The sequence below is a fragment of the Pollicipes pollicipes genome, unplaced genomic scaffold (assembly GCF_011947565.3).
Source record: "Pollicipes pollicipes isolate AB1234 unplaced genomic scaffold, Ppol_2.1 Scaffold_6138;HRSCAF=7277_pilon_pilon_pilon, whole genome shotgun sequence".
NCBI classification, from domain to species: Eukaryota; Metazoa; Arthropoda; class Thecostraca; order Pollicipedomorpha; family Pollicipedidae; genus Pollicipes; species Pollicipes pollicipes.
This window is the reverse complement of record NW_023596818.1, coordinates 24,713,446-24,728,029: the sequence shown is the minus strand read 5'-3', so window position 1 is coordinate 24,728,029 and position 14,584 is coordinate 24,713,446. Positions and strand designations below refer to the sequence as shown.

The window sequence follows — 14,584 nt, the reverse complement described above, 5'->3', positions numbered from 1 at the left end:
TCGCGGGCGGCGGCGGCCTCCGCGAGATGGTGGCAGGGTCGCTGCGCCGGCGGATTAACATGCTAAAAGCGCCACACAGCAGCCGCTCGGCAGCCGGATGACCCACAAAGGGGCACGCCGGCACCTCTGCGCCGGGCTCCGTTCTCACGGGCCGAGCGGTGACGGCTGTCGCGATTGGCCGACATGCAAAGCTCCATCTGATTGGCGGCCGCCAGCTGACGCGCGGTGCACCTGCCGCGGTCGGCAGCTCGCTTGGTAACCGATGTCCGCGCTGGAGACACTGTTCCGCCGCTCCACAGCCGCTCGGCCCGGCCGCTGACGCCGGCCCCGCCTCTGCTGACCTGACGCTTTTGTTCCGCTTGTAATGTATGTGTAGCACGCCGGTGCGTACTCGGCTAACAAAAACATCACCTTGAGACTGCTGCCGGGCCACGCCTTCCACATTCATTCGGTAAAAACCGGAGGCGGGATTTTTGCACGGCGCGCGGCGGAGACGTGTCGGCATCTGCTGGCGGTCGGCGTTTTTACCACGGCGCGGTGCGCGGGCGTCATAGGCCGCCCGGATTGTTACTGCCCCCCCCCCCCCCCCTATCCACACGCTCCACTACCACACCATCACCACTCGACGAAAACATAAATACCCGTCCGATGAATCAAGAGGCGCCGCGGTCGTTCCCGGAACGCAGTTACACCGCGTAATGAGCTCCGCTGCGCGTTCGGCGTACGGGCCGCCGTCATCAGCGGAGGTCACTCAGACAATTTCCGCCGCGACCTCCGCCGCGGCGTGACCCCGCGCCCGCGCCAATGACGTCACCCCCTCCCGCGACCCCCGCGCCCCGCGCGCGGCCAGCGAGCCGGCCAGGCGCCGATCCGAAATCGATTAAAATTCGCGTCAGCGAAAAGCCTGGGAAAGCGGCGTCCCAGCAGCGGGCGTAATTAAATCGCGCCAGACCGCTAATCGTATCGAAAGACGTCGCCGCGCCCTATTTGGCCGCGTCCAAATACGCAAACAGTTACACTTTTCCCATGCAAATGCGCCTAATGACGGGTGCGTTTGCGGCCGCGCGGCGCACCCACTCTAAGGTTGATGCACCGAAAGCCGTAATCACGTGAGAACTCGACGACCGACGCACACCGGGCGAGTGACGTCACCTGTCCGTCGGCTCCGTTCGCCGTCTATGAAGGGCTTCGTACACACGGAGCGTTGGTTCTCATAGTTTGGAACGCCCCGTTGCTCGACAAAATTATGCCCCTGTCGTTCTCATGCAGAGCAGAAAACGGATGTTTTCACGGACGACGCCGGTTGGACGTCGCGCGGGATAATTGAGCGCCCGGATCGATGCCTGGTTTGTTTGCGCTGAGTTCGATGGGCAAAGAGCGTAGAAAAAGAGAAACGCGACAATGTACACCTGTCTGTCCGCTCCGCTGGCTGCTTAATCTGCTGGAATAATCACGTCTAGATTGAACTAAGCCCACGACAAATCCACTCCAATCTCGGCGATCAGCTACGGAACATTCCTGTTATCCTATACAAACCAGGACGCTCCCAGCAGCAACCGTTCTTAATAAGCATCAACCATCCCATCCTATAAGTGAGCGAACGGCGTAAGGTTTGGTGCTTCGTAGCCCTATTAAACTGCATCGGAAGCACTTCATGGTTGCTTAAAACTGTAGCAAAAGCTGCGATCATGCAACCTGTGGGCTATGCGTGACATTATCAAGCGGCCTTTGAGGAGTGCAGTTTTTCCGCTGAGGGGCTTCAGACCCGTCGGTAACTTGTGCTCCAGTCCCCCAGAATCAGTTTCGGAGAATTAAGTGGGTCAATGCCGGTACGAGACCAATTTGTCGTCATCTTGCGAGACAGGTTTGGGCATTTTTCAATGTTCAGTCCCGACCCGTTTTGCAAAACTACGTCTCTGCGTCGTTTGAACTCTGCTCTCTTCGACACAAGCTATGCACTCTTATAGATTTCCATACATATTAAGGTGAGCAGCTACATCACAGCGGTGGACCATTCTACAGCCTTCGCATTTGCATCATGCCCAAAAGTCCGCCGTTGTTCCTTCGAGTATGTCCTCTCACACCCTTGACACACCTTGACCACTGCATTGGCGCTGCAGCAGCATCCGAGTCCGCCTCGCTCACCATCTGCTATCCCGCTGCGGCCTGTTCACACGACAGCGGGCTGAGTACAGGCGCCGATAACAGGCCGGACAGGCGGTGGCCGGCCGGTGACCGTGCCTTCCGACCCCGGCACCGCCGGCCGCCGCCGTCCCGCGACGACCGGCCGCGTCGCTTTACGGCCCGGCGCGCTCGTAACGCTCTCCGGCGGCGGCGCGCCGGCGGGGGGCGCGCCCCGGTAGCGGTCACACGCGGCCGGCGGCGGCCCCGGCGCGGCCGCCACACAGGCTGGCCATTGTGGCGCGGCCGCGGCAGAAGCGCGGCTGCATGTCGCCGACCGCGCGCCGGCCGCGTGTCGCCGTAACTCACGTTTTACGCCCGGCCAGGCGGTAAAACCTGCAGTTCGGGTACGCGCCAACTGACAACAATCAAACGGCCTCAATATAATGGAGCACCATTATCCATTGAAGAGCGACGGTAACAAAATGGTTTTAATTTCCGCGTCCCGTCGGGCCGGCGTCAATTACGTTTACTGCCGGCGTTTGTGTTGTAGCTAGGCACTGGGCAAGTGTGCCGTGAGGCCGTGACGTCAGCGGTGGATTTTACGCCACACTGCAGGATGGCGGGGTCAGGCCTCTCGGAGCCACCAGCCTCAACAGCCTTACCACACGCCGCGGCGCGCCGGCAAGTCACTGCACGCCAGGACCAGCAAGTCACAGACAAGGCGCGTGCGGTATGAAATTCTTATGCTCGAGGAACAGTGCGTGATTCACGAGCGTGAGTTAGCTTTGGTTTGCCTCGTCAGGGTGCACTGCGCCATGCACATGAGCACGTCAGCCGTGACGCATACCCCCTCCCCCCCCCCCCCCGCCTGAGCGACCTCTGACCGGACGGCGGCGCCACTGATCAGCCCGTCGCCGTCCACCGAATCGCGCCCAGAAAATCGCGGGAAAATCGCGGGTGGTCTCCAGCGGTCATGCCAGAGCCAGTCATGCAGCGTGTCGGGACCGCAGCGCTCGATCTCGCAGCGCGCCAGCCCAGCGCGGTTGACCGGAGCACCGCGGCGGCCTGCTGCGGGCTGCGCGCCGGCTCGCGCCGCTCCGGACGCCGGCCGCGTGGACGGCGGCGTTCGCCCGGCGCGACGGCCGGCCGTCGGCCCGCGCGCGCTCACCTGTCCGTCGTCCATGGTGTGGATCGGGTTGGGGATGACGATCGCCTCCTGGCCGTCCAGCACGTGTCCGGCCCGCATCAGCACCGTCTCCGGCCGCGTCATGTACCGTGACGTGTCGTACATGTGCGCGTTGGCCGCCTGAAACACCACGCGCGCCCGTCAGCCGGCGCCACCGATTTATCGCTGATAGGGGCGCATGCCGTCGCTGAAATGGTCAGTGGTACAAATTGCGCGTCTGTTGGTTATGTTGGCAAGCACGCTCTCCACGAGAACTTACGAGAGGGGAGCACTCACGACGGGTCAAGACAGTAAGACATTGAATCATTGGTGCGTTAGATTACATACAATGCGTAACATTTTGCATTCCCACTTGCTAAACGTTACTAGTTTTCTGTTTTGAAGGGAACACCGTTCTGCCCGTCAGCGTAACTAGCTGGACAGCAGCGGACGGTGGTAGGCGGTCGGTCAGAGCGCCGCTGCCGCCGCCTCCGCCGCAGGGCACCAGCTGAGCTCGTGCCGGCCTGCGGGGAGGACCCGGCCAGCCGGCTAAGACGCGCAGTTCCAGCCGGCCCCGAGCACCGCCGCGCCAGCTGGCAGCGGAGGCGGGCGAGACGCCGGCGGCCAGCCCGAGGGCCGGCACAATACTCCCACGACGAGCGCTGGGCGCTGGTGGGTCACGAGCCGGGCGACGTAGTGGCTCCAGCGCTTGGAGCAGCCGGCGGCAGCTCCCCGGCTAGACTCCAAGCCAGACATCGCCTGATAAGATCCCAGTGGTGGACCTCGGTGAAATGGCAGGCTCTGTCGGACAACTTCCGTGGATTCACCGCTTCCAGACCCGGCCCACGTGAAAGGAGGGGATTCCCCGAGAGGCCAGCCCGGTAGCGTGCCCGTCTGACCGGCACTGTGCGAGTAGTTCCACGAAAAGCCGGCAAAGCCGGTCGGATTGCCGCACTGACTCGGATTGCGCTCAAACCGGGTGAACGAGACATCGCTACCGGCTTGACTAGCTCGGCGCGAAACCAGATGCTCGCGGTGGCTGGCAAGATGTCACCAAGTGGAGCTGGCCCGCCTGCGGACCGGCCGGCTGGTGCGCGCGCGGCCGCTGGCGCCTCGAGTGCGCCGGCGGCCGGCGGTGTCCAGCTGCGCCGCCGCCACGTGCCACGCGGCCTGTCAGCGGCCGGTCTGCCGGCCGGCCGGCGTCCATTCATTCGCCTTTTTAAGCGGTGACCCGACGGCCGACCCCTGACCCCGGCCGGCCAGGTGGCGGCTTTTTATGCGGGCTTACATAACGACTGGAGGCGTCTCGGTTGGCACGTCAGCGGCTCGCGCGACCCGCGCAGCGTGCGGCGCTTCCCAGCCGCTTTCGATTATTATGCTGCGCTTATTTGCAAGTCTGTCAGGACAGGGCAGGTGGGGTGGCGTCAAGATATGAGAGGTCAGCAGTCAGTGACAGGGTTTATTTTTGTGAGGATGTTACTGAAGCTGCACCGTGTCTTGTTCAAGATTCTTGGGAACGCAAAATGTTGCAGGAACAGCTGGGACACACGGAGAGCACGCGGAGGAGCGAGTGCCACATTCAACAGGATAAAATAGCTGTCTCACAACAGATATCGCGCACAGCAGATGTACCTGTTTTGCGCACCGCATGACACATAGAAAAACATAGACGTTAGCAGCGCATCCGACGTTTTCTGCCTTGCTTCGCTCCTGTAGGTCTGCCAGCTGGCTCGAAATGGCCGTTAACTGGTCGTTGTTCAGCGTTCCCCTCGCGCCTCAGTCGCGATTGATGCCACGCGCCCGGGACTCCACAGACACCATTCTCCAACTGCTACCGACATCCTCCCTTCGACGGGTGCCGACGCCCACCTGACGGGAAGGCAGGACGGTGTCGGCGCCTGGTAGGTGGCGCATCCCTCCCTCCGCGAGTGCATCGCGAATGTATCGCGTATGCGACGGACGTGCATGTGTGGACCACCCTCCTCCGACGGGCGCGTGTTGCGACGACCACCCTCCTCCGACGCGTGCGCGTGCGATGCCTCCTGCGACGGGTGCGCTGCAGCCGGCCACTACCAGGCGGATATTTGCAGAGGCCGCGGCTGCCCCTGCCTAACCCGAATCCAATTGCATGGCAGGCTGTGCAAATAGGCCCAATTGCCGCGTGGCTATTTTTCTACCGCTATCGGCCGGCCGAGTGAGGCCAATGCTTCGCCACTTGGGAACGGCCGCGTCACGCTCTCAAATAGAAACTGCGGCGACGAAGGCAGCCGTATTCAACCGGCGATCCGACTGGGCGTTTGTCCAGTCAGAATGTGTATGCGCTCTTCAGGCCGGTGCGCACAGCGAGCTGATAATCAGCTCTCGACGCGGCTCGACGAGAGAGGCCTGGACCGGCCGAACGGGCGCCGCACGCAGCGCTCGCACGCCGCGCCGCACGTCGCATACATGCCCATCAGGAGTGTGATCCCTTCATCTCGCCGCTCGTAATTTACCTAATTAGAATGCCGCGACCGACGCGCATCATGAAGCACCGAATTTAGTCGCATCGTTCATATTTATAACGGGCGGCACGATCGGCTAGCGGCGCGTTCCGGGGCTCAGTTATCGGGACATCAGGGCGGCGGAACGCGTGAGGAGCGGCAGGCGCACCGCTGACGGCCTCGGGCGCGGCTGCCAGAACAAGCTCATCTGCAACGGCCGGCTCGAAGGAGCCTTGGACGCCGGCAGAGGCGGCTCCATCTGCAGACCACTTCGTCTTGGAACAGCAGGGCGGGTCGGATCCGGTCGGGTCGGGTCGGGTCGGGTCGGGTCGGACCGGGGCGGACCGGGGCGGACCGGGCGGACCGGGCCGGGCCGACCCGCGCCGGGTCACTCACGCTGACGGAGACGGCGTCGGGATCGGCGCGGCGACCTAGCGCCGCCGGGTAGCCCTGGTGCTGCAGGCTGTTGCCCAGCTGGTATGCCACCTCGCTGGGGTTGACGTGGTGCAGCTGGAATTGCTCGGTGGCGGCCGGGTTGTAGGGCGGCGGGAAGTAGGGCGGCTGGAAGTCGGTGGAGGGCGTGTGCGCCAGCCGGCCGGAGCTGCTGAACGTCGGCGAGCCGGCCAGCGATGTGATCGGGCCCATGCCGGACGGGTGGCTGCCCACGCGCTCCTGCAACACAAGGCGGGGCGACGCGTCAGACGGAGACCGACCCGGGGCCGCCAGCGCGGGCGCGCCCCTCGCTTCCAACACCCGGAGAGCACCAACGGTGTGGGGACGACACAGTCATCCACACAGGCCGGCCGTGACCGAACATACACTACACACATATTATATAGCGTGCTTGAACCGCGCACAGCGGTTTCGAGCGCATCTCTGCAACAACGCCGCAGCGTGAAACTCAAAATATCGACTCATTTTGCGGCACAGAAACGCTTACATGATGTGATGATATCGGGTTAGCAAGAAATCGCCATCTATATATATATATATATATATATATATATATATATATATATATATGTATATATATATACATACATATATGTATATATACACATGTGTGTGTATGTATGTATGTATGTATGTGTATGTGTATGTGTATGTGTATGTGTATGTATGTATGTGTATGTGTACGTGATATCGATGCAAATGAAGACGGACACTGTCGTATAATGTGCGTGACGTGAAAAAGTCTCAAGTGGGCCAGAATTTCGGGAGGCATTATGAGACGATTGACGACGATGATATTTCATTATAAGACGAAGGCGTAACTTCGGCGCCGCACATCTTCCATCACGTGCCGCAGGACCCACCTCACGGCAAACGGTATGCACGGTGACCGCAAAACGAAACCCAGTGACGCAACGCGGGTCCCGTGATTAATCACAGCGAAAGGAGCTGCTCAAGGGAAATGACCCGTGCAAAGACACATAAGCGGCTAGCATTCCAAATGAATCGATGTGGTGAGCGGGTTGCGCCGGCTCGTGTGATCGCTGGCAACGCTCTGGCACGCCGCCTGAAGCCAACAGGTGGTCTCCGCCTGCAGCAGACCATTAGCATGGACAGCAAGCGCATGCAAAATCGGGGTCATTCTCTGGCAGAGACCAGCGATCTTGGCATCTGCTTGTCAGTATCTTGCGCTGTTTTTCGGAAAGCGCAAACGACAGCGATAACGCAGATCGTCAGCAAATAGTCAGCGTACTGTCGCGACGGCCAACGAGTTCTCCTGGCCTGGGGCCACTCGGCTGTAATTGTGTGGTGCTGTGTATGCAAACCGCCTGCTTGTTTCCCAGTCCTGGCTATTTCCTGCAAATGTCGCTCAGGCACGAAGCACCGAGCCCGGTAATCGGACCCTGCACGAGTGAGAGAGTTGTCCCAGCGGTCCGCAGGCGGTCGTCTCGTGCTCTGATGGTCACGAAGCCATCAGCCGCCGCGTCCGCAGTGCCCCTGCAGCGACGGTGTCCAAATGGCGCTTGCGGCAAAACCGCCAACAGGCGGCAAAACCGCGCCATGGGGTGACGCCAGCCAGCCAACACGTCCCGGATTCGCCGGACGTGAACGGCGCCGGCGCCCGCCAGCGGCCCCCGCCCTCCACAACAGCCGAGCCGGTCCTGCCCAGAGGTGCCGGCTGCGCGACCGAGCCAGCCCGGCCGACCTGCCAGTGCCCCCCGCCCTCCACAACAGCCGAGCCGGTCCTGCCCAGAGGCGCCGAGCTGCGCGGCCGAGCCAGCCCGGCCGACCTGCCAGTGGGCCCCCCCCCCCTCGCGCCGCCGGTGGGTCTGGTGGGACCGGTCCGGGTCGACTGCTCCATCCCCTGCCGCCCTGACTTGGCAAAAAGATTACTGTTTACGACGGCGTCGGAGGGGCCGGCGTGGAGAGGGCCGCCGTAGCCGTGACAGGTGTGCCCGCCGCGCCGGCCTGGCCCAGCCCGGCCCAGGCTGGCGCGATCAGATAGGCCCGCCCGATCCAGACGCCGCAGTCAGAAATGTTTAAAATTTATGAGCTAGCTTGTGACGCTTGTCGGCTCTCATATCGGCGCTGCCGGACCGGAGAGCCCGCCACTTCCCAGCACGTTTCCCAAATGTGTGGAAAAACGGCCGGCCCGGCTCCCTGCCCGACTGTGGACTGTTGTCACAGCGCGCCGAATTCAAAGCGGGTCACCAGTCGAATGCGAGCAGCTCGCGTTCCCAAATAAGGCCCAATAAATGTGCTCTTCGACCGGGGCAGAGGGGAGCGAGCGCGCTCGGCTGCTGCGAGCAGCCTGCAGATGCCCTCCATGAGGACGGCGTGCGTCGAGTCGGCGGCGCTCCCGCATCGGGCGGACGCACCGGCGCCCGGCCATCACCCTCGCCTTTCATCGCGTATTCCAGCCGCGTCAGTATCAACAGATCGAAAACCAATCAATATGAAATCGCGGCTCATTAAATAGAGACAGGGTATGGCGGGCCGCGGTCGGCGCCCCGCCGCGCCGCGCCGGCCAACAGCGCCGCTAATCCCGGCGCGGTCCGGCCGGCCGCTTTTATAAATAACACCTCGCCGCGCCCCGCTGGGCGGATCGCGAACATATGCTTTACCAAGCATACATCAAATTTTCATTTGCAGCTCTGTCGCGGCTCGGTTATTTAGCACAGGCCGTGTGCACCAGTAACGATGGGCTCGGCGCCGCGCTGTAAAGTGCGCCTCGCCGCGGCGCGCACTATAACTTTATCCCGTGCAGGGCGCGCGGCCCGGTGGCCGCGTCGGGTGGATGGCGGCACGGCGGCCGAGCGGCCCGTCAGCCTGCGAACGGCGCGATTCAACCGAACGTGATTCATGGGTGCGATCGTAAGGGGCCTCATGAGCTGCAGGTGGAGCCAAATTTATGGGCAGGCATACCAGTGTGTCAATGAGCTCGTTATGGCCCAGTGCGAGTCGGACGTAGACGGGTTGTTAAATGAATAAGACTTTTAGCTGAATTTCAGTTGCGAAAGCAGCCATCAACAACGATTAACAACCGGGGGCTCCTGGCAGGAATGGGAGCCCTCCGTTCGCAGATGGTTATGGTTTGTAAGAACATTGTTTCAAAGGAAGTTGTCTCCTTGACAAATGATTCACGCGCAAGTGGGTGACACGCGCACGAATGCGACGCAGAACAATGCCGCTGGTTTCGTGTCAACAAATATGATGTGCCGCCGATACCCCGGGCGTAAAAGGAAGGGTTTTGTTAGCTGCAAGAATAAGCTATGAGCGATATCTCTACCGATGACACACATAAATGCACAGTGATGCGCATGGCCAAATATTTTTCCTCAACTAAATGAAAACCTGCGTCAAATATCAAAATCCTAAAATAATCCCAGACCCAAGCGCGTTTTACCAGCACCAAGCCTCCGGATATTCTTCGGTAGGATGATAGCGCAGGAACACAACCCGGGTGGAGCAAAGCTCCGTGACATGGCTCTGAGCATTCACAGTCTGCGTATGACACTGCGCCTCTTGTTTTATGTTGGTCTCACCTCATTTACTGTTTTTCTTGTAGAATTCCTCCATTTGCAAGACAGAAAGCACTTACTATTATGAATCTGTGCATCCTATCATCTCACATCTCTTCTCTTGAATGGACTTGTGGAATTTTTAGACTGCCTGACTTCGACTGAGTAGACTTTGACTGCACTTGACACTGGCTTTTCCACGACCCATGTGATGATTAGTGTTTCAGGTTTTGCGAAATGCTATGGTGATTTTGAATCTCAGGACTTACACAGGCATGTTAGCCACCGGTTCTTGCGGCGTTTGAATGAAACATATATTGTTTATAATTATAGCATGCTGATATTCATAGTTATGGTTAGCTTACGATTGTGGTGATCACCATAGGCAAGTAATCATCTTGCCTCTCCAACACGTCTATAGTTAGGATGCCGGGCTGGAAAACGTAGACCCCGTGGCACGTTCTGAATGTTTTTCGCTCCGAAATGTGCACGCTCTAGTCAAACAACAGAATAAAGAGATGTTTAATTCAACCCTCGTCATGGTGAAAAGCGATTTCGACCAGTTCCTAGCACCAGGTTTGCTTTGAACGTTCTTGGTACAAATTTTGATCATATTTTCCAAAATATATTGCCAGCCAGAGAGCCCTTAAAGCAGTAAGTTCTACCAAAAAGTTATGCACAAGACGTTTCGCCAATAACCAGAAAAGCGAGCAAAAAAGTAAAATCATCAAACACGGGACACCTAACCTTTTGACCTTTGCGCCTTGCGATTCGTCGGTAACGCGATGGGTTAGAACGGAACCGTTATGCAAGGACAATCTGCCGGTTCTTCACCTCCCATCGACTCTGGTGTTAAAACAAAAATAATGTAGTCATTATAGTGTTAGGAGAAAAGAGCTCCTAGCAAAAAGGCATTTTACTCATCGGAACATTGCAGTATAACTTTCTAAATATTTGTCCCAAACGGATTTTTAAGGGAGCCAATCCGACAAAAGCTTCCTTTAAGGACCACTGTGTGTGTCTCGTGTGTGTCAAAAGAGTGTCTCGAATAGGTACAAGAATGTGGATATAGGTGCAGTATTACCATGCACATAATGAGCAACGACATGGAGATAGAAAAAATGACAAGTGTTAAGCACTTTGTTTTCTTAACGAGTGGTTGTTACATGCCAGAGGGTAGAGGTCTGGGAAGTTTCGTGTTTACCCACGGGGTGGACTTTTATGACACTATAACTGCGTTGCAGCACATCACGTCGACCTGTCGGTCCTCGCACTCACCTCAATCGAAGCTGCCGACATTTTTATGTCCCCGTCTTCTAGCATATGTAATTGCATCAAAACCACTGGGGACCGTCTAGCGCGCGGTCACCACTGTTCAGGCGGGACGTCACGGTCTCTCACGGTGCCACCGGACCACTGTAGCACGTGTCGCGCCGCCGACGGCGCCGGCCGCCAAAAAACCGCCCTTCTGCCGCCGCGAGCAGAATGTCGTCTCCCGCGGCAGGCACCGAGCGCGGGCGGGCGGGCGTTTTTACCGGGCCGGCGGGCCGACTGTCGGCGCACCTGGGAGCGAGCCGCCACGGCGCGGCAGCGGAAGGCGAGGGCGGAGCGCGCGCGCCAGCCGGGCCAGGTGAGCTGTCCGCCGCGCCGTGCCGTGCCGAGGACGCGCCATGCGACTCTGGCGGCCGGCGGCGGCGGCAGGCGGGCGGCGGGCGGCGGGCGGCGGCCGCGGGCGGTTTCCGCGGGCGATGCACTGGCTGACCGCTGCGGGCGCTCACGCACCGCCCCTGCCCCCGCCCCCGCCGCCGCACCTGACCGGCGGACGGCGCGGCACCGCTGGACACAGGTGTTGGGAAGACGAGAGCGGCGCAACCGGGGCCGTGGGGCATAGGCGGCCGATCCGACAGCTGATGCCAAAGCAACGCACGGTTTGACCGTAACACGAAGACCATGAGGTGGAATGAGGACCAGTTTGTACTCGCGTAACGGCCGCCGGGCTCTATGAAATAAGTGGTATTGAAAAGCGTCAAGAGGGAGTCATGAGATGCCTACATGATTGTATTCCGCGGCAAAAACAAACTTGTGTGGAGGGCAAAGCTCAGTATTAACCATTTTGATGGGCGTTTATGCATAAATATATTTCAAAACACTGTCTATTATTCCCAATAATTGTCAAGATATCGTTTGGACGATGGAATCTTTTGAGCAACACTGATAGGCCTGCTTCTTTCCAGTTCATTAAATTGTTTTAAATGAAAACATAAGACTGAAGCCACTTGAATCATGGTTATCCCTGTGCTACTTTACAAAATGATTTAAGGACAACATTCAGACTTCGCACAGCGATCCGTCATGGAACGAGTAGTGAATTTTTTTTATTCTGAGCACTGTACCTAATCAGCAACTACATACACAAAAAACATACATATACATACTTCAAGACATACCAACAAACGGGCTCCTTCGGGGAATGGGATTTGACTCACTTTCTTCTCAAATTTGGGTGGGCTGGAACTGAAACTGAGGATAGGAGCTGGAGCCCCTTCAACTGAATTGAAAACAACACCACTGCTTCTAAACAAGAATAATGGGTAAAGGTTGTACTTGTATACATAATAGCTGAAGGTAAATTTCATCTGTTTAAAACAATAACTGAAGCATCTATTTCTGGTCAGAGCAGAGTCCCAAATAATGCAACAAACTCAGCAACTCCAGTTCAGAAGACCATTCTATGGCGTCGGCCGAGGTAAACAGCTTACAACCGTGTTAAAGGGTGGCGTTACTTGACACAGCGAAACGCTACCTCTCTTAATGTATGAAAGCGACTTAAATTCATGGATTGCAAGAGACCCCGATTGTTGTGGAAGGCTGCGAGGCTTGTGAGATTAAACAATCTTCCACAACACGCCTTCGATCGTGACTGCGTCGTCAAAGTCTTGGCCAAGATGTTCAACGTTGAAACAAAGCTGTATCGCTAAAATGTTATCGCCAGTCTATCTGCTGCCAGAAGAGAAGCCCACCTAGCTCCTGCGTCAGTGGGGTGCAGCCTACCACAATGCGCGGCACCTGACCGCGCCGGCGGGCGGCGACGAGAGGCTTAGTTCCTTCGCGTGACTGATGCCACGCAGCCCCCCTTCCCCCCCCCCCCCCCAATGTACCCGGGACCGACTCACAGACAGATCTAGTTTGACAACCGGTTCGACAGGTTCGATGCACTCGAAACATTCGCAAAACTGTGTTTAATGGAATGTTTCACATTTGAAGATATTGAGGCAAGCATCAGATACGATGAAACAAGCTCACTTAAAATTGTTGGTATGCTTCTTAAGTGGGAAGACTGCTCTGGACAGTGAAACTTTCTGTTTAGTAAATATGCTCCTTAATCCATCGTGGTTTCATTGCGTCATCGTACCTTGCACAACATTGATTGATAGTCATTTGACGGCCGTTGTATCTTGAAATGACGCTCACGGACGCCAGATATGAACGCCTCAATAACCTTATCTTTTGGCATTGATCACCGCATGGCTTATAGAATGGCAGGATTTGATCGACGTTATTATGACGTCATGAATGCCACTGTGACTGAAAGACTTTCCTCGATATACCTTTCCCATTTTCGCGGGCGTGTAGCTCGGAAACTAGAGCTTAGGTCTTGAGATGGGCAGGATTGTGAAGAGCATTAAAAGGTCTCCAAGACGGCTATTTCAGTTCAAAACCCCATATAAATGTGGAACACTTCCTCTAAGCTGACAGTCAGTTCGAGTCATTCAACTCATTCAGTATATTTGTATGACTTCATAACGCTAGAAGCTGGTTCCACAATTCATAAAATATTGCAGATCTGTCAGCCGGTTTGAGACACTTGTTACGTTTGATTCATTCGTGAAGATTTTAATAATTCACATAAAATTGGAGACTTCCAGCTCTTATTCGATACCCTTGCAGCTCACGCCTCGCTCATGCTAAGAAAAAGGAAGATTTGACAAATGGCTAGAGTCGGCGGTAGCCCGTGTATGTGAATTGCGTATCTCTTTCAAAATACTGACTGACTGTTGACTGAAATAGGCCAGAAATCTATGAGGGGAAATAGCTCAGATGATGTCAAATGTATGGAATGTTCTGAATGGGTCGTCAAATTTTCACTCGTGAATTAGGAGTATTTGAGCACCGGGCTTTCGGGACCTTCGTTCGCCTCTGGGCGACGAGTTATCTTTCCCCACATCGCACCAGTCGTTTTACATCATCACTGCTTCCACAGAACATCCTACTCCGATCCATCAAAGTCGAGGGAAGTCGAGTTCCAAGATATCCCGCCTCCACGAAGCAGGTCGGCCGTCGCGCTCGCCGCCGCTTCACAGGCCGCCGATTGACGAGTTGTTGCTATCTCAGCGGGGCGTCGGGTTCCCAGGTGCCGGCTGTCTGTCCGGGAGCCGGTACCGCGGCCAGCGCCGGGCCGCCGGCGCGAGCGGGGTCGCCCGGCCGTGAATCACCGCAGGCGCTGAGTGGCGCGGCATTCGCCGATGACTTCCGTTCCGTGAAGAGCAGCCACTCGTGGCCGCCGGTGAGTCACCGCCGCCAAATGGGGCCCTCCGAGGAACCAGCTCCTGCCCCGATGAGCCACCAGCTCTCGATTGGGAGGAGCCCGGGTCCGAGGAAACTGCTCCTGCTCCGCTGGACCACCAGCTCTCGACTGGGAAGAGCCCGGGTCCGAGGAACCCGCTCCTGCCCCGATGAGCCACCAGCTCTCGATTGGGAAGAGCCCGAGTCCGAGGAACCAGCTCCTGCCCCGCTGAGTCACCCGCTCTCGACTGGGAAGAGCCCGGGTCCGAGGAACCCGC

General features: G+C 57.7%; 1 protein-coding gene across 6 annotated transcripts in view; it reads right to left on the bottom strand.

The window, feature by feature from the left end:
* TfAP-2 (transcription factor AP-2) overlaps positions 1-14,584 on the bottom strand; it is a 109,393-nt gene that overhangs the window by 35,178 nt on the left and 59,631 nt on the right. For 5 of the 6 annotated variants that reach the window (XM_037229527.1, XM_037229525.1, XM_037229523.1 and 2 more), the window contains exons 2-3: positions 6,166-6,441; positions 3,293-3,430 (exon numbers count right to left, since the gene is read on the bottom strand). In XM_037229527.1, coding sequence (XP_037085422.1) covers positions 3,293-3,430; positions 6,166-6,441 — 414 coding nt within the window. Of the gene's footprint in view, positions 1-3,292; positions 3,431-6,165; positions 6,442-11,021; positions 11,339-14,584 lie in introns of those variants that run through there. The other variant, XM_037229526.1, reaches the window with a different exon arrangement.